Source organism: Porites lutea, chromosome 3 (assembly GCF_958299795.1).
Source record: "Porites lutea chromosome 3, jaPorLute2.1, whole genome shotgun sequence".
Classification (NCBI taxonomy): Eukaryota; Metazoa; Cnidaria; class Anthozoa; order Scleractinia; family Poritidae; genus Porites; species Porites lutea.
The window spans coordinates 14291729-14315823 of NC_133203.1; the positions used below are offsets into that span (position 1 = coordinate 14291729).

The 24095-nt window shown below is 38.7% G+C and overlaps 2 protein-coding genes, 1 long non-coding RNA gene and 1 pseudogene across 5 annotated transcripts; 2 read left to right on the forward strand and 2 right to left on the reverse strand.

Moving 5' to 3' along the window:
* Positions 1-1555: 1555 nt before the first annotated feature.
* LOC140929410 (methyltransferase-like protein 27) lies at positions 1556-5950 on the reverse strand. Of its 2 annotated transcripts, none has more exons than XM_073379211.1 (4): positions 5752-5950; positions 3985-4114; positions 2325-2703; positions 1556-1805 (listed from the first exon to the last, which is right to left on the reverse strand). In XM_073379211.1, exons 2-4 carry the CDS (start codon positions 4111-4113, stop codon positions 1627-1629), a joined length of 687 nt encoding a protein of 228 aa, XP_073235312.1. In that variant the 5' UTR covers position 4114; positions 5752-5950; the 3' UTR covers positions 1556-1626. The 2 variants fall into 2 exon arrangements, with proteins under 2 accessions (XP_073235312.1, XP_073235311.1); XM_073379210.1 differs by having other exon boundaries at positions 5828-5924.
* Positions 5951-6059: 109 nt separating this feature from the next.
* LOC140929413 (uncharacterized) lies at positions 6060-17211 on the forward strand. Its single transcript, XR_012164724.1, has 3 exons — positions 6060-6150; positions 10993-11125; positions 16989-17211. It is a non-coding gene; the product is annotated as an uncharacterized lncRNA (long non-coding RNA).
* Positions 12766-15422, forward strand: LOC140929412 (uncharacterized; annotated as a pseudogene).
* Positions 15421-21104, reverse strand: LOC140929411 (methyltransferase-like protein 27). 2 transcript variants are annotated; one of them, XM_073379212.1, is made up of 4 exons: positions 20966-21104; positions 18801-18930; positions 16689-17067; positions 15421-16298 (listed from the first exon to the last, which is right to left on the reverse strand). In XM_073379212.1, the coding sequence occupies exons 2-4, from the start codon at positions 18927-18929 to the stop codon at positions 16120-16122; spliced, it is 687 nt and encodes a 228-aa protein (XP_073235313.1). In that variant the 5' UTR covers position 18930; positions 20966-21104; the 3' UTR covers positions 15421-16119. The 2 variants fall into 2 exon arrangements, with proteins under 2 accessions (XP_073235313.1, XP_073235314.1); XM_073379213.1 differs by having other exon boundaries at positions 20991-21050.
* Between the last annotated feature and the right edge of the window lie 2991 nt (positions 21105-24095).

Genomic DNA, 24095 nt, shown 5'->3' on the forward strand with positions numbered 1-24095 from the left:
TTTCTTTATGTTTTATTTCCTTTTATGAAATAACTAAGATAGTACGTCTGAAAGTAAAGTGGGATGCGATCAAAGCTGTACTGCTATGGTGTTGACTAATCAGGGAACTTTCGGGAAACTTAAAGTGAAATTAAATATGCTTTCGAATGAATGACTTTGCTACAGCTGACTGACTTGACTTCCTCTGACTGAGTCTAGGGGAGGTAGGGTGCTTTCTTGAATGAGTGTTTTGAAATCTATCGGCGCTATACGTGCTTTCAAAGTTTAGGGATGTTTTTTCAAGTTAAAAATGAGAATTTGAATTAAGAAATGAGTCCTTTAAAGAGGGCATTTCTGATCATGGATACTGGCGATATTGGCAAATTTCCCCCCGGTCACACCTCCCTCTATCTAGAATGAAAACAAAGAGGGCATTGTTCTTAACGTCACATGATTGGCTATGTATACAAGATCTCCAAACAAATCAGCAGCAACAACAACAAAGTAAATTAGTAAACAAAGAAACGACAGATTGCTGACGGACGAGATAAAATTGCCATTATCCAACCGGTGTTGCGTCAACTAGTGTCTCGGCCAATGTAAGGTAATCCGCAAACCGAAATTTGAGAATTTGTTGCTTGTGGAATCCAGAATGATGGGATCGATTTGGAATCCAGAATTCTCAATTCAAGCAATCCGGAATCACACGAACCATTGGAAATGGAATCCAAGTTCTGCCGTCAAGGAATCGGAATCCGCCGAGGCACAGCGTTAGGAGGAAATGTTGATCCTATTTACAATAAGGCTAAAAGTTAACTATCATGTTCTTGTCGCTTTTCCTTCCTTTTATTCTTTCTTGTTTATTGACCCACTTCCTCTCTTTACGAACATGGCTTTAATATTTTTTCGAAAAGTGATTTCCGAAATTTCCAAGAAAAAAAGAAAAACGGAGCACCCGTGACAGACCAGGGACAATTTTTGCTCTAGAACAACAACATATCTGAAGCTACGAACCAGTCGATTAAATTAAATGGAATCAATTTGAACTGCATGGAAAGTTCAGCCTGCTCAGGGTAGTAACAACATTATATTGCCGTATCTTTGTGTGCTTAAATCCCATTCCTGACAACAGCCACTAAAAAAAAAGGGAAGTTTGAATAGAAAAAAACTTGATCTTAGTCTCTCCCATTCCCCATTCTTCTCGGCCATAAGTTTCCCTGTAAGCCCAGGGGACATGATTTGAGTAACAAGAGCTCGCCGGTAAGGACACTTGCCTCTGCAATAGTCTTGCTCGCAGCCGTTTTTAGTGTCGCTCCCAGAAAATTTGGAATGGGACAACAGGATTTGTTCCTTCCATTTCCTCTTCTCCTATACCCACCCCTCCCCCCTGAGGAGCCATGGAACTCTCAAAAGTAGTTGATTTTCTACCACAGTTTATTGGTTAAAAAGTCTAAAACAGGACTATTTACAACATAAACTTAAAAACTGAAGATAAAAAAAATAAAATAAATAAAATGAAATAATAATAATAATAATAATAATAATAATAATAATAATAATAATAAAAAAGCAGCGTCAGACTTGTCAAAAATTTGCTAAGGTTTTCATATTTCAGAATCTACGTAGTTACGAGCTGGAATTTTTGCGTTATTTCCTTAAAACTCTAAACAAGAGAGCGTAAGTTTCTCTGGGCATTTCCTCACTTTCGAAAAAAGACACTACGTTCTCAGTGATCATTTCCCATCTTGCCGCTTTTTCAAGTTCCCGTATTTTTGCTTGATAGTCAACCAGCTGATTATCCCGGATGTTGAAGCAGATTACACCACCTACAAACAATTAAAATGAAGTATTTGTATAAGTCTTCATTTCGTGAGCATGATAAGAACAAAAACAAACAAAGCAACAACAACAGCGGGCTTCTGATTATCTAGCCTGAGAAAGCTGCCGACATTTCACGACGCCATTACTCCGCGTAATATAACGTTTGAGGAACGACTGCAGAAATTCCATACTGATGACGCGTCACTACCCAGATATGGGTACTGTTTGTGATTGGTTAAAAATTTGCTTGGTTTAATCAGAAGTTCTACCGAGATCTGGGTAGCTATGGAGACGTGTTATCAGTTGTCATCAGTATGGAATTTCTGCGCTCGTTCCTCAAACGTCATTTCGCGGGGAAACCAGGCCGTGATGAGGTCGGAAAACTCTTTTTTTTTTAATATAATAGACCTTTTTGCCATGTAACGTGACCTCCAGAAGATTCCCCTTAATCTCCTAGTATTTTTTGCACTCTATCAGAGGCCGTGACTGCAACAACAATAACAATCAATGATTAGTTATTATACCATGTTTCACCATCCTGACCATTTCTTCAAAAGCAGTTGCCCTGATATGCCCTGTGAGGAGGGTACCAGCACATATAAGGGCATCAAACTCTCCTGTTTGTATTTCGGTAATCTGTTGGTCACTTAATCCGACACAAAAAAACCTCTTGTAAATGTTCCGTTTCTTTGCTTCTTTTAACATTTCAGGTGAAATATCCAGCGCGTGAAGATTACTGTAACCAAGTTTTTGAAGTTCTATTCCTATTAATCCTGTCCCAGCTCCCACGTCAATGATTTTGAGGTCATCTTTTGCTTTTTCGGGAAAATTTTCCGTGAGAACTCCCTCCAGACATTCAGCAAGTGGCTTGTGATAAACACCACGTGCTGCCTCAACAACATCCTAAGGGACAGAGATAAACGCAAACAACAGATGGGCCACTTATTTTTGTGTTTAATTCAATACAGCTTATTAAGTCCGATATCAATACATGTATAGGACTTAATTTCCAATGGTGTAAGTCAAGAATATTTAACAATTATTCCTCAAGTCCAAATGGGCTATTGACTCAGAGGCAATGAGGGCAACAGGAATAAGAATTGTTTTAGTAAAATCCAACTAGTTGGTCAAAAATATCGAGACAAAACAACTTAAGCTACCAAAAGCGATTCAGCCGCTATTGAAAGCTGGAGCTTTTCGCTACTAGTGGGCTATAAAATATAGCCTAGTCGTAGCTCCACCAATCAGAACGCAGCATTGATAATAGACCACTAGCTGGATTTTACTAAAATAACACATACAGCAGTGGCAGATATAGGGAAGGGGGTCCAAGGATAAGGCCCGACCATTTTTTTTTACCTAAACTGAAGCCTGAAGGCGTCAAAAAGAGTTATTTTTTATGCTAGGCTTCAATCTGATCCTGGGATGACTCGGGATGAGCAAGCAACTCCCTCCCCTGCCTCCCATACTGAATGTTGAAGATCTGAATCAGCTACTGCTATTTCAGGGTAAGACTTTATCTGCTATCACCCTCCCCTCTCAAAAGAATGAAACATATTATAGTTCAAGCCTCCAGGACAGGGCATGGAAATTGTTTAGAAGCATGCAGGAGCATAGTGTCCTTGGGTTTAGATTTCTAGCCCTTATAATCACTTAAAAAGTCTACAGTCACTTTTTAAGTTGAATTATCTTAAATTTGTGACCAACTTTATTATATACCTTACTCTCAAATTGAAATCAGTAATTGGAAGTAATATGGAAATTACAAAAATACCTTGTATTGTTACATCTAATTAATACAAATCAAACTAATGTAACATGAAACTTGTCGCTCCCAGAAAATTTTGAATGGAACAACAGGATTTGTCCCCTCCATCTCTACCTCAACAATGCACATGTAAAATTTTATGACAAAAATGATGGAGTGCATCAAGGTGCACATGTTCACACAAGGGAAAGTAACAAGAGGAGATCAAATTAGGAGTTTAAAAACCTACAGTTTCTTTATTAAATAAAAGGATTCAGTGTGAAACAGGTTTAAGATACATTCAATTTTTTAAAAAAACTGGTAACATCAAATTATATCCTCCAACTCTTGAAAGGGAGTTGGGGGTGGGGAGGATGATGAAAGAAACCTTGTTGATCCAGTATAGTCTCTGGACTTGATTTGATACATTTAATCACCTTGTCATAATCTCTAGCCCAGTGGTCATAAACTTGTCTAATTTCTTCATCTGATGTGTCATCTGAGATGTTGGTCAGTCTGTCACCATAGTATTTTCTAAAACCAGCTTCATAAGATCTGGCTGCCATTCTGAGGTCAAAATGAAATACATTAACTAGATTGAATGGTAAAAAGAGGTTAACATTTATTATATACTAGTGGAGTACTCCTGATACAAAGCTTGTTACTGGGATGATGGACAATTTAGAGATTTTATGGTACATGTAAAAAACATCTTCTATAAGCATGTTTTTGGAGGGGGAGAGTGGGGGTGAAGGCTTGATTAAGTTATGCTGCAGATCTTTTCAGGTGGTTTCTTGGTAACTGACATATCAGAACTAAGGACCTGACACTTAATGATGTGTTTGCTTGAAGCGTCATTAGTTCTTATAGAATTTATATAATTGTTTACGGTGTGACCCAAGGTGACTGTATAAAAAAACAGTATTTATATTAAGACGGAATCCATCAGGAAATTGAGTAATTTTAATTTTCAGTGGACAAAAACCTTGTACCAGAATAATTTAAAGAATATTGCATTCTTTTTTACATTTTTCAAGGGCTAGAGATGTAATCAGTCACCTGCAACAACACCATTAAGAAAATTTCTTACGGGAGCCCAAGAAAATGAATGTCAAATTTCACAAAATTACATCTTACACATGAAATTTTCAGAAGTTTACCTGTTTTTTCACAAAAATGTAAAAAAGAATGCAATATTCTTTAAATTATTCTGGTACAAAGTTTTTGTCCCCTGAAAATAAAAATTACTGGATTCCTTCTTTATGCCTGAAATTTTACGTCGGGAAGTATGATAAATGATCACACAAGAAATCCTATTGATTTTTGCTTCAGGGGAATTTTAAGGGGAGCTAGCTATAGTTGCTCTCCAGAGTGACACTCTGAGCACCCTAGGTGCAACTAAAGTTTTGATTTTTTTTGCATGTTATGGCAGCAAAGCCCTAAATTCTAAATGCCACCCACTCCCCATAATCATGGCCACCTCTCCAGAACAGCCACTTTCTTCTGTTCCCAAGGTGGCCAATGTGGAGGGGTTCAACTGTATTTCTAGGATGAGGCATTAGGGGATTTCTGCAATGGGAAACATACCACCACAAATATGGCATGGCAAATAGCGGTGAGGTAATACCAGAGTAAAGAATTTAAAGGTATTATTTGAAGGTACCTATAGATTTATGACTTTGGTACGAAACTGGGAGTGAAGTGTACAGTTGGGGGTGCATCTTTCAAGTTGTAAAAGAAAGGTTGTTAAAAATTGTGTCACTTAACTGAGACCTTTAAACCAAAATATTAATTACCAGTTACTTGACTGTAACGAAAATAGCTCAACTAGATGCAGTTAAACGGGGATCAAAAAAGTGAAGGAAAAAATTAAACCAGCAATAGTGGAACAAAAATGTTCAGATACCTTTAGGGCACTTTAGGCCCTCTACTATTTTGGGGGGTGGGAGAGTGGGGGGGGGGGGGTCTTGTTGGCTTACGGGCCAATTGCTACAATGAATAGACCCTCATCACCAAACCTACCGGCATTTGTACCAATCCCTGACCAATTATCCTAGGCTTTAGTTTTCTAAGGAGCCAGGAAAATTCAAGTTTTGGGGTTCTTGTCAATATCAAGCTGGCGAGACCACCTATAACAGAGAATTCACTAAACGTTGGCGGTCGTTTAATGTGGAAATTTTGAAAAACTACAACTGTACACCAACCTGATAAAATCAGTGATTGCTGGTGATTGATCCGTTGTTTGAGTTACCTTTTCGAATTCAGTTGACTTCAACTTACCCGACCGCCATCAGCGGATTACTAACAAGCTAATCCAGGCAAGGAGAAACAGCGATGAGTGGAAAGAGCAGCAAAACTGGAACAATTTTTGTGAAATGATTACGTTGTTCTCGATAGAGTGTTCTTTGCGTGATGAATTACAACATTGCGTGACAACCGCGCTCTTCTGTTGGCATCCCAGGAGACTGGTGCGGATCTAACAGCAGAGCCGTAGACATCATCAAATGCTCTTACAACGCTGGAGTCACCTTGGTCAACTTCTGAACATGTTCTAAAAGGTGATTTACATTGCTTCAAAGTTATCGTCGAAAAAACTTGTGGTGGTAAGAGATCGACGACATTCGACATGGAAAATATATCATTCACAATGCGGCGGGTCTACAATACAGGTCACTTTGTACAGGTCACAATGATACAGATAAATGAATAGCATTAAAAGTGTCTCCTAGCCCTATTCTCTTAACAAACTGCTCTTTTAGATCGAGGGGAATGTGTGTGGTTTGGTAATTTATCGACGGAGCAGTGTACTCTTAACCTGTGGAATGTGACCTGTACTTTAGACCCTGCCTCCAGGCATTTGAATATTTGAAAAATTAGTGATTCCTAAAACACCATTCAAATGCCCCATAAGAGCACCATTTTAGGTGATCAATATGCTTCAACCCCAGGGTAATTAAAATGGACCATTAATTTAATTAACTTTTAATGTAGCTTAATTACTAATGAACTGATGCACCTTAATTGATGAGTCTGCAGACACTAGAGCAAAGCTTGTGTAATTCTTTGCTTTTTGGCTGATCCACTATCCTCTTTAAAATTAAATGATCTAAACTGGCCATGCCAAACTTTTCAATGACTTGCCATGCCTTAATGCAAACAGAAAGACATATCAGAAGAAATAGAGGCTAGGGTTCAAATTCACCACTGCTTTTATGCATTCCCTGATCCCAAAAAGACCATGATGATCAAATCATCCCCTCCTCTCGTCCCTCCCTGGGAAGGCAAAGGTGCTGAATGCCCATGTATACCCATGGGACCCCATGGAGATGTTGAACCAAGTTTTGATTTGACCGATACATAAATTTCATACAAGAGTCATTCAATAGACCTTAGATCGTAAAATGAATAGGATGTATATTTTGTGGTCTTTTGGTGGGAATATGGCAGTGAGAAGCAAGAATTATGCAATTGTTGAACATTGCATTTTTATTTTTACTATTTCTACATTATGTATATCATATTGATTGAATGACTGTAAAATTGCAGCAGTATGTTACACAGATCATTTTAATCTCTTTTATTGTTTTAGTTGTTTGGGATACTTGGTTAGGTTGAGAACATTACATTCGACCATGTTATCTAAATAGAGCGATTTTTGTATGACCTTGAAAAGTGATTCCAGTAAGTGTTTGTTATTTATTTAAACAGCCAGTGGAGGAAAAGATCAAAACATGGCCTCTTTGTTTTCCCACAACGAAAAACCTAATATGGAAAAAGCATTGTTTGATTGGCCAATCATGTTGCAGTATCTAAATCTAAATCTAAATATCGTTATGTCGGCAAAATCGTTTGGGACATCACGCCAACTCTAAGATAATAATAAATAAAACTATACTAAAATATACAAAACTATTAAAAACTATTAAAAACTACTGATAAAAAATAAAACTAAATTAGTTTGCTTTTAAAAATACAGAGGGATTGGCTGGAAACAGTTTCTTCTGGAAGTTTGTTCCATTCAGTTATTGTCCTGGGAAAAAAAGAAAATCCAAAAATATCTTTATGTCCTTTCGGTACAATAAATTTAAAATCATGGCTTCCCCGGGTCAATCATGTTGCAGTATGATGTCAAAGAGAAGTATCGGTTGATTTCTGGAAAGTTTTGGGGCCTGAAGTTTTTTCACCCGAGTTCGCTTAACCAACCAAAAGCCACGTGCATTTGTATCCTTTCGATAAACCAATCAATTCGCTCTATTTCAGGTCGTTTGTTGTTTCTGTTTTGTTCGTGCGTTTTCATTTCAAGGTCATATGAAAATCGCTCTAATAAATTGTTAACAATTATTGAGTATGATATGAAGAATTATGCAGATAGCTGATTAGCATTCTCTCGAGATCATTCTTCATTTTCATACAAAAGTAGCCTGTGTACAGACGTCCCACTCCCTCAGGAAAAATCGGGAGAGGAGATGTCTGTGAATCGCCGTCGATAATCGTGTTCAGGTATAAATTTGCATAAATTATTTTTTGTTCTTTCGCTGACAGTTTAAAAGAAACAGGTAGGTCGAAAAATAGCTCTGGCATCTGTGCACAGGCTAGACGAACATCTTCACGCAATGTCCACCCAAAAATCCAGATATAAGATCCCTGATTACAGTCAAGCCAGGTCAAGCGTACCTCCCAAGATCCATTAATGTATTTATTATTCGAAATTAAGTTGAACCGTTGGTAGTTGAAGATTTCAGATTCGTCTCTGAGGGCATTTTTGCATGCGTAATGAGCCGTGAATTTACACGCGATTTAGTTACGAAATTTCTACCAGCTCAGTTTCCCTGAATTTGATGTAAATGTCTCCAAAGACATTTAATCCATTCAAAGATTTTCAATCTGACCAAATGCAGAGAAGTTCTCTTAAAATATTCACTGCTCATTACGCATACAGGAATGCCGATTTAAATTTGACACCAGTTACGGGAACGACTAACGGATTCATTTTTTCAAATAATCAATTCATTAATAGAATCTTTTTAGGGTAAGCTTGACCTGCCTTGGCTGTTAACGTTGGATTGTGTATGACTCCTCTTTTATTTACAATACCGACCGGTACAGACAGACGCATCCGCAACCGGTGCAGCAAACATCGGTGGTCTTAACTTCTCATGCCTTTTCGAGAGAGCCGAAATACAAATACCGGTAAACAAATATGAATGTCCACAAAGGCTGAGCTTTTCCCCGAGGAATCTATTCTGAGGTTCATTCACCAATTACAAAAAAAAAAATTATTTGGAAATTATTTGCATCATGGCATTAACATTACAACCAATCAGAGGCTGTCCCCAACATTCCGGGGAAACGGGAACACGATTATCGTCGGCGATTCACAGACGTCTCCTCTCCCAATTTTTCCTGAGGGAGTGGGGACGTCTGTACACAGGCTAATACAAAAGCTGAGGTCAATATTATTATTACTGCATATTAAATTTTATTTCAAAATATTTCCTAGCGTCTGGGAAGTATTTACTCAAAATCTGTCTGTTGTTAGTTGCTCAGCTTGAGTTACAGCACAACTGAACTCTCTAGCATTCAGGGCACATGCACACAAAGGAATAAAGAACTCATGAGAATTTTCCAAGCGTTTGGGAAGTATTTACTCAAAATCTGTCTGTTGTTACTGTGGTTGCTCAGCTTGAGTTATACCCACTATATGCACTCTAAGGGAGCAAGAACTCATGAGAATGATCCTATCCCTTGGTGTGCATGTGCCCTGGGTGCTAGAGAGTTTAAGTATGCTCATTTTTGGTCTAGTTGTTATACATGTATTTTAAGGGACCACCTTGAATTGGTAACTAAAGGTTTTCTTCACAGCTTTGTTGCTAATCTTGGCTTCACTCTTCAGCTGAAGAAGATGGCCTTGGGCTTATGGGAGATAACTCCATAATAAAAGTTACAAAGAGGAACGAATGGGTGCAAAAATCAAAACCCAAAAATCCGCCTGACAAAAAAATTTCCGCAAAAAAATCCCATGCCCACTCTGAGCCGTGAAAATGTTCCATTGTATAATTGAAATGATAAAAATATAACACACACCTTCATCATACATGTACCAATTGAACTGAAGCAAAAACCCTTGTTGGGTATGACCAGAATGTGCAACCACGAGACAAGGCCAGTATAAGTGGCACAAAACAAATCTCCTGCAGATAATTATTTAATTGAGTTTGCCCAAAAAATCCCTACATTGTAAATGAAAATTTCAAACCCCAAAATTCTTCGATCATCGTCATTTTTTTTAAATCTAGAGTGAGTACCACTCCTCCGATCCCCTCTGGAGCCTAGGGCTATCAATAAAATATCCCCGGAAGTGGAGTGGAATATTTAAGCAGTAGAAAACGTTTTTCCGTGTTTGCATAGCCTGATATAAACACGAGAGGGGTTGGGAGAATTCGAGACAGTTATGCAATCCTGAGACGAAGTCGAGGGTTTGCATAACCGTCAAGAATTCTCCCAACTCCTCGAGTGTTTATATCAGGCTATGCAAAAACACAGGAAAAAGTTTTCTATTGCTTTTATAAAATAACTTTCCCGAGAAAAAAACGTAAAACTCTTTGTATGGCACTGATTAAAAGAGAAATTCTTACCAGTCGCAAAATCTTGTCACGAAGTATTGCTCGCGTAATCAGTTCTTGCTTTGCAAAAAGATGCTTTGCAAAATACGGATTTTTCTCGTTTAAAATGTCAGCTTAAGCGATGAAAAATTGACTCACCTTCTTTGTAACGATATTCCATGTTTCAGCCGACGAAGGAATGGGTAAATAAAGCAAACTTGTCGAGTTTTGAACTCGAAAACTTTTTCAAATTCGTGCTTGCGTGATTAGCGCGCGAAAAGCCAAACAACTTGACGCTACAACCATGTTTACAGTCATACTCTCATGCAAACACTCCTCTCGGCCAATCAGAGCGCGCGTACTATCTTAGTTAGAGTAGAATGCAAAACCAAATCTTTGCTATCCTTAATAGTTTGACCAGATTCACCCTCCTGATCACTTGTTGAGACCTAAAATGGTTGGTAGGCTATTGAGGATCGTTAATAATGCAATCTTATTACAACCAAGACATTAAGTAGCAAGTCCAGGGTGAAGAGTTTCAGAATATTATTATAGACAGTAAATGAACGTTTTTCATGTAGATTTTATTTTCTCTTACATGCACAAGCGTTTTTGTGTTGTTGCTGTCATATTTCTATTCAGTTATTCTGTTTTTCTTTGTTCGATGAGCATTCGAAATTTTTCAAGCTGTGCGCTCAGGATCCACAGCACAACTTCTTTTCTGAGGATGTATTTTTTTACTGATAACTTATTATTGGGCAAATCATGTCATAAATCTTCCAATTTATTTGCTATTTATTTGTTTATTTATTTATTCTTTTTAATTGATTCCCTTTTTTTTAGATCAATGGCTGCGAAAACGTACGAAGCTGGATACAGTAAATACTATGGCGATCGGTTAAAGAACGTTTCAAAAAGCACATCAGAGGAGGAGATTAAACAATTGTATCGTGATTGGGCGAGCAGTTATGACAAGGTAAGAAAGACATTTTAATTGATTTATTTTTCGTGTAAAACCCGCAGAGATAAAAGGCAGCTTAAGCAACGACGACGGCGACGGCAACAAAAACGGCAGAAACGCTAAAGGTTTGATAAGCAAAACAACAACTCTACCCGTGTATCACATTTTTTCAACTGATTTCTTTGCCGTCAGTAAGAATCAGTTCGTAGGGCAAGTATGTTTTTACTTTGTAAAAGCAGCATTTGGCTGTAACTTTTCTCCTGCATTAGTTGATAATGTTATGATTATTGTTATGCACATGCATGTCAATCTTAAGTTGTGGAGCACTTTTTCTCGGCCCTAGGCTGCCAAGACCAGGCAAAGGTCCTCAAGTTACAAGAAGGATGTTCAGTGTTATTTTTCTTATCGGGGAACGTTTATTGCTCTTGTCCGCCCGTACGTCCCCCCGTACACACCCTGGGGAACTTGAGGGGAGACTTTGCAAGGGAGACTGGAAGGGAGTTCTAGACACACAGCTTACATTTGTCTTGGCGAATGTTTTAGCCATTTCAGAAAGAGCAAATGCAGTTGTTTCAATTAAAATCTTAAAGGTTCCTATGTTTAACTTATATGGACTTGATAGTGACATTTCGCCTGTTTACTATTGCACATTTACTCTGGATGCCAGAGACTTTTCATGTGCGGTTTCCGGTTTCTGTCGAGTCTACATAGTGACCCGAGCAAAAAGCCTGTGACGCCGAGGGTATCACATATTTAAATGAAATATTCGAATAAATATAGTGAAAACAGACGATGTACGCGTACTATCCATTTTACTGTTACTATCCTAGTTTTTGCACTGTATTTCTCGGAGAGGTTTCGCAATTATAATTGACAAGCGCGTTTAAGACTGTAAATGTTTCTTTCATTTTTCGTTGATACTGTACTGAAGTTTTAAGCTACTTCTAATTCGAGCATCTCTTGCCTCTAATTCATCACATCACCTGCTTGGTCGAGTGCATGCCGTATTGTGACGGAAAACCTCGGAAGACACTTGATACTTGCAATTTCTTAACCGCCTCGCGAGACAAAACTTTCGTCTCTCGGGACGAGTCTTTCGTTCCTCGATTTCGCGAGATGGTGGTAACTTACTTTTCAGATGTACACAGTACTAGGGGAAGGAGCGGCTGTAGACGGCTGCAACTACAGCGTAAGCAAATGTTGAAACGATTGTCCACTGTAAGAATGAATTGACTTAAAAGGAAGGCGGTAACCGGCACTCTCAAGGTAGCTGTTGTAAATTTAAAGATGGTAAAAAACATAAAACTGTGCACGAGGTGCTCTTTCCTGAAAGTTCGTTTGTTACATTTTTTTTTTTAGCCTCAAAGGTATGGGCACAGCCTCCAGCCATTTGTCATTGTATGTACATGTATGTAGCCACCTTCAGTCAAGAATATGGTTGAAGGAATTTTATATTTCACACTTTTGATCAAATATCTTCTTTTCTTCTTCTCCAAGCGTTACAATTATAATGATGATGATGATTGTTATTATTAGTTATAATTATTTTTACTTTCATTATCTTTGCTATTATCATTATTATGCATTGATTGAAAGCTGCGGTTGATTGACAATTTCAGCAAGTCCTGTCAACGCGCTGTGTTGTGTACCGAGCAATGTGCCAGTATTTAGATGACTCAATCAAACAAGATATGCGAAGACAAAACAAAGAATGAGTGGAAAATCATTGAAGTCGGTGCAGGTACGGGACTGTTAGGTCTGGAACTTCATGAGCTTGGCTACAATGTACTGGACGCGTTGGATATTTCAGCTGAAATGTTAAACGAAGCAAAACAGAAAAACGTCTACAAAAAGTTCATCTGCGCCTCGTTGAGTGACCAGCGGATTCCTGAAATAGACACTGGGGAATATGATGCTCTGATTTGCGTTGGTACACTGTTTAGGGGACACGCTCGCTCCTCTGCATTTTTGGAAATGATCAGAATGGTTAGGATCGGTAAGACCTATAGTCCAATTACCATTATTTTTAATGCTGCGCGACCTAATGAAAACCATTTGGAAATAGATTTTCATCAATCAAACGATACATAGAACACCGTCTATCTGCACGTTTGAAGGGTACATGTAAGCAGCAAAGTCTGCCATTTCGGAAACGGGGGTCTAAAGCGGAAAAATGCACTGTTCGGCTAAGGAAAGTCAACGTATTGTCGAGAAAGCATTTTAGTGTTATTTTGTGCGTGAAAAAGTTTATAAAAGGGAAACTCCGGACACATACTACTAGTACAGGTATGGCAGCTACTTAAGCATGTCCCCCCGTTTAAGTGTTAACTGTTTTGATTGCTTTGATCGCAAAAAGACCAAATTTATGCCTGTAGTAATAGTTACAACCCTCTTTATCATGCGGTGACCACGATTTTGTCTTTTATTTTGTCTCTCAATTTTGTCTTTTATTTTGCTGGTTTTAAGTCTCCTCTTTGTTTTGGTTTGTTTGGTTGTTGTTGTTGATGGTGTTGGTCGCGAGGCCGTAGCACTCAAGAGAATTAGGTAGAAATTTGCCGCCAAGGTGTTCAAACCCTAACCCTGTTTAAGCCAAAAAGTGCTCATTTCGCTACCTTGTTGAATACAGGAAACCTTAATTTAAAACCTTTATTCCTTTCGTTTTGCAAACAGTTCAGTAATTCTTCAAACTAGAGAAAAACATCTAATTGTGTTAACATAAATGTAGACCGCTTATAGCCAACCTTAACACCATTTTTTAAGGTTTTGGGCACAAATTTCAATACGCGAAATGTTAAAATTGCATACCCTCTTTAAGACTCAATATCCTGTTCAGTTGCGCATAACTCTTTAGGCCAAATAAGAGAGTGCCGTCCTGATGTGGTGTGGTGTGGGGTTGTTTTGTTTTTGTCTTGATTTATACTTGTTTGTGGTTGTTTTTGTTCTTGTTATTACAGTCAACTCTCTAAGACGGACACTGTTGGGGCAGTCTTAGAGAGATGTCTGTCCTTTAGAGAGTCAAATAAAGGGAGTAAAGAAAAGAAGGGACCAACTCTAGGTGTCCGTTTCATCGAGGTTTCGTCTTATACGGAGGTTTCCGTTAAGAAAGAGTCAACTTTATTGATTTCTTTAACCTGTTTCAAGTATTGTATCAACACAACTCAACTCAACTCTTTCCAAATAGCATATCTGTGAAATATCGCACCCTTTCTGTGTCAAGTTGTTCAAAGCTTGCTCATCGCTATCCACAATAAATCCTTATACAGGGAACAAGTTTCGCTATACACTGTTTTTTATTTATCCAGCGGATAGTGTTTTCCACCCTTAAGCGCCAGGAACGTTCTGCGTTTTCTTTAGCGTTTGTGTGTTTGCCGCGTTTTAGTTATTTTCGTGTTCGCGCCTTTAGTATAGTTTTTTTTTGGTTTATTAGCCGTTCATTGTTTGCGTATCTTTGTTCTTCGTGTTAAGTTTTCTTGCATATAGTATATTTAGCTTCGATTGTAATTTTCGCGTCAGTTCTTTGTTGTGCTTCGCTGGTCCAGTTTAAGTCTTTTCATTTTTATTTGCTCTTTGCTCGTCTAAGTGTTTCATCGTATTTCGTTATCGTGTTTAAGTATCTCGTTTGTTTCATTCGCATTTTCATTTTGCCTTATTGCTTTCGTTCAATTGGTTGGTTATTTTATCTTGACCTTGTGTTTGTTTAATTGTTGTTTTTGTCAGTACCGCTTCACTTTTTTTCGTTTTACTTCACATCGCCTCTCTTCGGTTCGCCTTGTTCCTATTGATTGTAGAAGAAGTAGAAATAAAGTTTTTTGTGTGCAAATTTAAAGCCCGTAAAGGCTGCGGCTACACCACCCGTTTGAACAAATGGAGCCTGAGCTCCAGTTACCTTTTTCAACAGTATCGAGCTCTCATCTCTTCAGCTTTACTATTAATTTTTTTCTTTACTACTTATGTTTGTCTGGGAAGCTGGTTTTGTAAAAAAAAGGTGGACCTAAGTGTTTTTATTCACGATGGCACTTTTTTCTTTGCAGCTGGCCTTATTTGTTTTGATATCCGAGACACTGAGTTAGGCGACTACCAAGAAATGATGCTGGAACTCGAGAAAGATGGACGATGGATAAAAGTCAGCGAAAAAAAGATTCCTTTATATGAAAACGATGACTTGCCGAAGGACATCCTTGGTTTTTTATACAGAGTTTTGAAGAATTAAAATATTATAGTTTATTGCATTTTTAAATTAGTTTTTGTTTTTTTAATTAATTTACTTAGACAACCTTACAGCTTTGTTGTTGGTCACATATGTACCAGGCAGGCAGGCAAGATCAATTCGAGATGCAACTCCTAACTCGAGCCCGAAGCCGAGGCCCAACTCGGCTCCAGTCGATGACCAACTGAGGTTTCTGTACTCGCCATCTGCATGTGCTTTGCTTGATAACTCATGATCAACCTAGTTATTTCTTGGACCCGCCAGGGGCTTGTACATGAGTGTTCATATGGTAACTTTTCTTGATCCATCCGTATTTGATTGGCAAAGCATTTGCACGAGCTCACGCAGTTATGCGTCTTGTCCTCTTAAAGCGTTGCCTTATCAGGGAATTTTCGGGGAAATAGAGTGTTTTCACATGACGTCACGGCGGCCATATTGGTGTCCCAAAACAATGAAACGGCGGCCATGTTGGTGTCCCAGGCCAGTCCTGTGGGAGTTGGACTCTTTTCTTATGCAAACACTTTCTTTTGTTCCAATAAATTTGCATAGATCCTGGCCACGTGAGTGAAAACACTCTATTGAAAGTGAAATCAAATATGCTATTGAGCAATTTTTAGTTTACTGCATGGAATTGACTTAACTTTTCTTGTAAGTACAATGAAGTTTCCGCGGTGTTTGTTTTTTTAAGAACAGTTGAAAAAACCTTAATTTAAATCTTGTCCTCGTTGTCGTTCTCGTCCTCGAGTCTAGAGGTCTCTAATGTTGGCGCTACCACTACTAATGACAACCTTGAATGTTGGCGTTACTTCCTTAAAACTCTAAACAAGAAAGCGTAGGTTTCTCTGGGCATTTCCTCAGTTTCGAAAAAAGACACTGCGTTCTTAGAGATCACTTCCCATCGTCCCGTTCTCTCTAGTTCCTGTATTTTCTCCCGGTAGTCATTCAGCTGGCCATCCCGCACGTTGAAGCAGATTATACCACCTATGAACAACAACAACAAAATCTGACAATTCAAAATTACAGTGATACTTATTGGTATAAAATGTAATGATACTCATGTCGCGAGAATGGGGCAAAGGAAACAGTCTTTAATCCCTGAAAAAGAATTTTCTGTTTTCCTAAACCCTCCCCCTGTTGTCAAGATAAAACTTATCCAGTTTCATCAACATCTTCGTAGTCGTCGTCATCATCATCATCATCATCATCATCATCATCATCATCATCATCATCATCATCATCATCATCATCATCATCATTATTATTATTATTATTATTATTATCATTATCGCCACTTAGGTAGTTAAGAATTGATTGACACTCCTTTTTATGACAAACTGTATACTAAGTAAAAAACAATGACAACAATCTTACCATTTTTTACCATCCTGACCATTTCTTCAAAAGCAGCTGCCCTGATATGCCCCACAAGGAGACTACCAGCACAAATAAGAGCGTCAAACTCTCCTGTTTGTATCTCAGGAATCTGTTGGTCACTTAATGGGACGCAAAAAAAACTTTTGTAAATATCTCTTTTCTTTGCTTCTTTTAACATTTCAGGTGAGATGTCCAACGCGTGAAGATTACTGTAACCAAGTTTTTGAAGTTCTATTCCTATTAATCCTGTCCCTGCTCCCACGTCAATGATTTTGAGGTCATCTTTTGCTTTTTCAGGAAAATTGTCTTTGAGGGCTCCATCTAGAGATTCCGCAAGTGGCTTCTGGCAAACACAACGTGCTGCGTCCACAACATTCTAAGACGTAGGGTTAAACAAAGACACTCCATGAACGAGCGTTATATTCTGCTTAATTTTTAAAACCATTTAGGCTCAAGTCATAATAAGTCTGATCTTAGTACAGAACGTTTTTACTCATGTGGCCAGAAGCGATGAAAATTACTTAGAAAGTTTTTCAAGGACAAGGTTTAACTCGGCCACCGTTTCATTAGCTGTGGTCACACTACAGACTTTTTACCTACAGGTAAACTCGGCTTCTTGACAGTTTACCAAGGGAAACTTGCTTTTTAAGTGTGACCGATTTTCCCTAGGTAACGTACCTCGGGAAAATTTTATCGTCTGGGGCTTGGATATGTCTCGAGAACAGTAGACTTTTCCTTGACAGCTACCCCAAAGCGATAGCTAGGGAAAAATTTTAAAATACCGAGGTTGCTAGCCAATAGATGCTCATCGGCGAAGGTCTTGATGACAAAAGCGGCTATAACTCACGTTGTAAAAGAAATTTTGGGGCACGAGTAGTCTACGTCTTCGCCTGTGTTCACCTTGCACGTTGATTAAGCGTAAGAAATAACAACGAGATAACAGAAATACTTCTCTTTCATCGGCTAGATCCCTGAGCATCTTGCCATTTTGAATTTACGCGCCAAAAACTTCAACTGCGCGTGAAAACCTTGGGGGCCGATATCAGTAGTGTGACCTTCCCAGAATATTTTACCTAGGTATGGCGGATGTGACGTCATTTGAAAAATGGCAACCTTGTCCCTAGGTCTTTTCCTGCCATATTTGAAAACTAGAGGATCCTGGGAACGAGGGTGGGAAAATGGGTTTCCGTCAATTTTTCCAACAATTTCCATCTTGATTGGATATTATGCCATGCGTAGCAAGAATTTGCAAAACGCATGGTTCAATTTGTCTATTCTCATACTCCCTCCTGATTTTGAAACCGTTCATGCGCTGTGTGTTCGAGCGATCTTGTCCGTTGGAAAGTCAGGGCAAGACCTTTCCACCAAACAATTCTCCTTGTTGAGAATTATTTTTTGAGTCAAAATAACTAATTGGCACAATGTTGTGGCGTTTTTTAATACTCAGCCTAAACCACGTCTGAAAAAAGTCTACTTATTTTGAGAAACTTTCTAAAATTTGTGTTCGTTTAGTTCGTACCTCGTCTTCGGAGGGGAATACTGAAACCGGTATTTCAAACTAAGACTTAAGATCATAGACACTGACTTATTTATCTTTTCATACATCTTTATGTTCTGGTAGCAACTTTTTGAGATTTTTAATGAGAAGAAGACCTGCGGAGTGGAGAATAGACGGTTACAGTAAGATAAAAAAAACCTTATCCCTAACTATGTACTCGGGGATTGTAAAAGGGAGAAACTAAACTTGGAGTTCTTAAGAGAGATCTGAGACCTGGCACTGAATTTAGAAACCTCTGTAGCTACTCTCTTGACTCTTGGAGAGGCTGAATTGAGAATGAAAACCATTAACCTTAATTTCACCTGACTACGAAACTGACCCTGTTTACTTGTGTCCGGAAAAATTTTTAAACGGACGAATTTTTTGGCCTGTGTAACTCGTTTACACAATGCAAAACCGTGCAAATTCTGTTGCAGATTGCTGTATTGTTTGCATTCCTGATAAACTTGCGCGGGTTCGGTGTAATCGAAAGGCGGATCCGTGCAAGTTTTTGTCCGTTCAAAAAACTTATCTGGACCCATGTAAACGGGGTCAGATGAAATTATTGTTACCTTGTCATATTCGCTGGCCCAGTTATCATAAACGTGCCTAATTTCTTCACTTGTTGTGTCATCTGAGATGTCGGTCAGTCTGTCACCGTAGTATTTTCTCACGCCAGCTTCATAAGATTTGGCAGCCATTCTGTCCCGGGATGAAAACACAGCAGGGTAGAATCATTCAAAATAAACAGCAAGGGTTAGCATCCTGAAACAGGAAGCCTTTTCTCTGTACAGTATCTTAAAATGAGGGATTTAATGAGGGGTACGTACTCACTCGGAAGTGGCAGGATTGACGTGAATTTTTCTTTTTTTGGGGGGGGGGGATGGGGTATCAACAAAGGTTTATATGGGGAGACTCCGCCCCGAGGTCCGACCTCTTACACTTTAATATGCTTTTTTGACAGAGAAGTTACCCCTCTCGTATTGACAAATGGTAACCCTTTCACATACCAAGTTTAGAAAATTGCATCACTTTTAACTTCTGTAACTGCACTGTCTTTAAAATCTGAATGAATCACAAAACCAGAACGTTTTCTTGACTTTTTCAGAGTCATTATTGATCATAAAATTCATCGATTAGACCGTTTGGCCCCTTTTACAGACCCGAGAAAATGACAGATTTTCCTACCCTTTCATATACTTCACCTCGTCATATACCCGCCCGAAGCCTGGAAAGGTAACCCCTTTCTGGCGAAGCCTACCCCCGTTTAAGCCGTTATCGGGAGAACTCGCGGGACGGGGATTGTTTCTTGTTTGTTTTTTTCTGTTTGAAATCATTTTATTATGTAATTATTTAACTGATTTGGTGATTACGCATGCCCGAATGCCCATCAAGTAAGAGAGTTTACGTTCAGAAGAAAATGCCACATGTTCAAGAGAGAGTTTTCCCAAGTTACCTTAAACAACCTTAATAGTTACATTACACCATTAACTTCTACTTATAAGCCCTGGGCTTATACAACTTCGTAAGGGGTTATAAGGGCTTATTAATGGGAGAGGGGGTAGAGGGGCTTATAACCAGACTAAAAACGCGTTTTCAAACAAGGTACATAGCTGTAATTTTAAGGTTCAACCTAACGTCATGAAAAATCGAATTCATTGTAATACAAGCTAGAAAACTGCCTATAACCGGAGGTGTCTGTTTATTTACAGGTAGATGGGCCTTTAACTAATGTGGGGGGGGGGGGGGGGGGTGGACTGACAAGAGGAAGATTACGGTTTTAATTGACATAAACATGAACACTAACGATTTATATGTTAAAATAAACACACGATTCTGTATGGGCGCTTCTGTTTCTGCAGTATCTTTCATGGTTTTGCCATAAGTCGCTGTTTGGACAAGAAAGCATTGTTGTATGTAAGTAAATAATAAACAGTGAAACCTCTATTAAACGGACACCTTCGGGACCTTCCCAAGTGTCCCCTTAATAGAGGGTGTCCGTTTAAAAAGGGTTGTAAAAATGTTTGCTAACGAAAACACATAACGGTTACTCTGTACTGTGATAAAGTTCCATGTCGTTAAGGAAGCGCTGTACTTTGTGCAAGACTTTTAGGTGGAATTTGATCGCGGATGACAATCATAGGACCGGATATCGGTCTCATCTTCAGTTTATTGACAGCTAAATGTATTGATTTATCTTTATTAAGGGACGGACCATTAGAAAACTTATGGGGGGGAGGGGCGGGCGAAGTACAAAAAAAATATTCGCGCAAGGGAAAATTAAACGAAAAAAAAATCATGCACGCCAATTAACCCTAAAAAAAAGCATGCAAGGAATTTGATAACGAAAAAAAATTCCTGCGGATGACGCATTCTGATTGGTCGAATCTCGTGACGCACACCGCCTGAATACTACTATTGTCAATTCAGTCCGGTGTCCGGTTAATAGAGGTTTTTAACAATAGAAAAAAGCCAAATACAATTTATTTTAGTGTCCGCGTCCGCTTTAAAATAGAAGTGTCCGCTAAATAGGAGTTCGTTATAAAGGGAAATATAAGACGTTAATTTCGGGACTCGGCTTAGTGTCTGCTTAATTGGGGTTCCGCTTAATAGAGGTTTCACTGTAATCCAAACGTGTCGTTTCGTCTGAGAAAACCACCTTCTATTTTACCAGTTAAAACATGTAAATCAGTGAGACCATCTAATTATTTAAAATGGTGCATTGTTTGACTATTACCTGCTTGATTTTAGCTTGCCCGTACCTCAGTGAAGACTAATGCAAATAAGCGTCCGTTTCTTTCCAAACTGGAAGCAATTAGTTGAAGTTACGGCTTTGAAGTATTGTCGTAATGGCTCAATGATCGCGTGATCAATTATAGTCACTCGTGACAATCGCGGGATCCTATTCTTCCCTCGGGTAAGAGACTAAGGCCGAGAACAAATTATTTTTGAGGCACTCGCGGTCTGGAAAAGCGGGCTGAACACATTTATTTGAAGATCTGAATCCCCATTCCGCCATTGTCCGTACATGGATCAACTTCCGCGATAATAAAAAATAATGATAAAATAAAAAGGAGTAAAGAGAGAATTTAAATGAACACCTTTAGGTGACGGGTGGAATTCCTGTGAAGGTAATCAAAACTGCAATGTTTTCTCCAATTTTTCCTTATTACGCAATTCGGGTCATTATATTATACGTTTCTAAGAAACTGCCCACCTACCTCTCCCCTAAGCCAACTTTAACCCTTACTTCTCACTCAGGGCAAGTGTTAGCTTAGGGGAGGGGTAGGTGGGCACTTTCCCAGAAACCTATAATAAGTAATTGATATGTTATTGTTGTTGCTTTATCTCTTACTTTATTTTTATCTTATTTCTATTTAACTTGTTGTTATTTTGATTGTTTTAATGCTGAAATCTTTATGTTGAAGACTGAAAGTCAATTCTCGGCTTGCACTGTCACGCAATGAAAAATAAAAATGCAAACCATTCAATACAGAAGGACTAGAATCTGGGAATGAAAAAAGATAAATATACAAAAAACCTTGCCAAGAATCAGGTCTGTGAAATATTTCAAATGCGAGATATTGGGAAAAACGGTTTACGTAAATTTATAAAGCTTTGTATGGAAACGCCATGTTGGTGTCCCTTTCAGGAACACCAAAATGGCCGCCGGATACCAACAGAAACATCTGTTTTCGAGTTTTCCTACTAATGCGTGAATTCTTCGCCTGAGGAACTCATAAAGATTACAGTAATATTTATTCTGAGACAAGGAATGTTTAGATTGCAAAATCTCCCAAAATCGGTAATGTTTTTAACCCACATAAGAGCTTTCCCAGCCGCCAGCTAAATGCCGCGTCACGCAAAAGCCTGGAAATTCAAGCGTCCTCTCTCGCAAAACGAAGAACCCTTTGGAAACAAAAATTTGTTTATGTAAAGATGTTTAGGTACTGTAATACCTCGTGAAAGTAGAAACTCAGAAGAATCGATAGTTTCTTATTTTGATTTTTGGTGACGTCACGTGCAACCCAAGAATAAAGTTTATTTGTTTGTTTGTTTTTATAATACCAAGAGCCATTGATAATACTCAGAATGATATTTTTGCTTTTTCAGTTGTTTCAACGTACATACCCTGACGGATTATGGTCTATGTAGTTTTTTTAAAGTTCCACTGATACAATTTTATTAAGACTTTGAATTTGAAAGATGTGTGCCTTCGGTATGAAAGCAAATTTCTCTCGTGGCACGACCAATCAGAAGCACTACCCAGATCTGGGTAGTGACACGTCATCAGTATGGAATCTTTGTTCCTCAGCTGTCATTTAACGGGGAAGGCCTGCGGTGGCCGCGTCGCGAAATGTCGGCAGTTTTCTCAGACGAAAGTGACTAAGTATAGACAGGTTCACGCTCATAGTTTCATCGTGGGCAATCAGGGCAAGATGGTGAGAAATTCAAAGATTTGTATGGAAATTCAAAGCCAGCTAAATCTTCCCGAATTGTATTTGACACTTTCTTTTTGAAAAGTGTAACTTATGAATTCAAAGAAACAATAAGCTGAATCTGAAGTGCATAATAGACCAAGATCAGTCTTTAGAAATCCTCAATATTCCTATACATTTTCTGCAATTTTGATACTGTCGAATTACAGAAAATTTATGGAGAAATCAACGTTTTCTAAAAACTAATTACGGACTCCTTTGCACTCCACATTTAGCCGGTATTGTTTCTCTAAATTCGTAAATTACACTTTTCAAAGAGAAAGTGTCAAATATATGAATTCAGGAAGATTTAGCTGGCTTTGAATTCCAATACAAATCTTTGAATTTCCCACCATCTTGCCCTGATTACCCACGATGCAACTACGAGCGTGAACCCGTCTATTTGGATAGTGTCTTTTGGTTTTTCGACAGTTTGCTTTTTCTCGGGATGGATCGACTGGATCGAATCAAACACGGCAACAACAACCACTTTATTAAAAAACAACATGATATAGAAGTAATTGAAATGCGATAATAGTGACAATTTTAGCCGTAGTCCGGGGAGGGGGGTACTTTAGGAATTTCTGGGTGAGGATGTGCCGCTGGGACCCTGGAACCCTTAACCTATACCAGAACTAGTTCAGCTAAATTTTGCTACCCTATACTAGACTAAACTCCTCAAATCCCGCCCTATCCTAGAGTAGCTGTTTCCCTAGTCTAGATAAAATCTTCAACCAACTGATCAGTTTCCTGAAAAATGATACCCTATTCTAGACCCAAATGTTCTGATTTATATACCCTACCCCAGAGTAAACTCCTAGGAGTAAACTGTTTGAAAACCATACCCTTCACAGCGGCACATACCTATATAGCCCATATATGGCAGTACCCCCCCCCCCGCCTCCCCCGGAGGCCGTAAGATCAAATCGTCAGTGAATGAAGTCTTACTCAGTGTCTTTACTAACTCTCTGATTGCGCCCCAATGTACTGAATGTTTAAAAAAAAAACCTTTTACTGCAGCGCATACTGTTTTCAGTGATTTGACCCAGTAAAGGGTTTTTTGGAGCTGTGGGCCGGTCTTTTGTTAATAGCGCCCTGGCTTCAGAGGTCCGTTCAAAATACTTAGGATGAAATAACCCGTTGCATGGTTATGAATCGACTGCCCTTACAAGACTGTTTTGACTGACTAATGGTAATTGCTAAGTAGCTGAGTAGCGGGGCCAATTTAGCACGCCAGGAGCATGGTTATCAGCTGAAAAAGTTTTATGATTCAAACACAGATCGCGCCGGATTCCTTGCATCTAATAACTAAAGCCTTCTTTCGCTGAAAGAATGCCGATCAATTATAATGCCCCACCGCTTGTAATTAAAACCTCATCATAGTTTGAT

Bases quoted from the DNA above. Each gene is read 5' to 3' on its own strand.
- LOC140929410 (XM_073379210.1), bottom strand. The intron at 2,704-3,984 runs GTGATTAAATGT...TCTGTCCCTTAG, and splicing joins GGGCTAGAGATTATGACAAG to GATGTTGTTGAGGCAGCACG. The intron at 1,806-2,324 runs GTATAATAACTA...AATTGTTTGTAG, and splicing joins GGTCAGGATGGTGAAACATG to GTGGTGTAATCTGCTTCAAC.
- LOC140929411 (XM_073379212.1), bottom strand. From the start codon at position 18,929: ATGGCTGCCAAATCTTATGAAGCTGGCGTGAGAAAATACTACGGTGAC. The intron at 17,068-18,800 runs GTAACAATAATT...CCTACGTCTTAG, and splicing joins GGGCCAGCGAATATGACAAG to AATGTTGTGGACGCAGCACG. The intron at 16,299-16,688 runs GTAAGATTGTTG...TGTTGTTCATAG, and splicing joins GGTCAGGATGGTAAAAAATG to GTGGTATAATCTGCTTCAAC.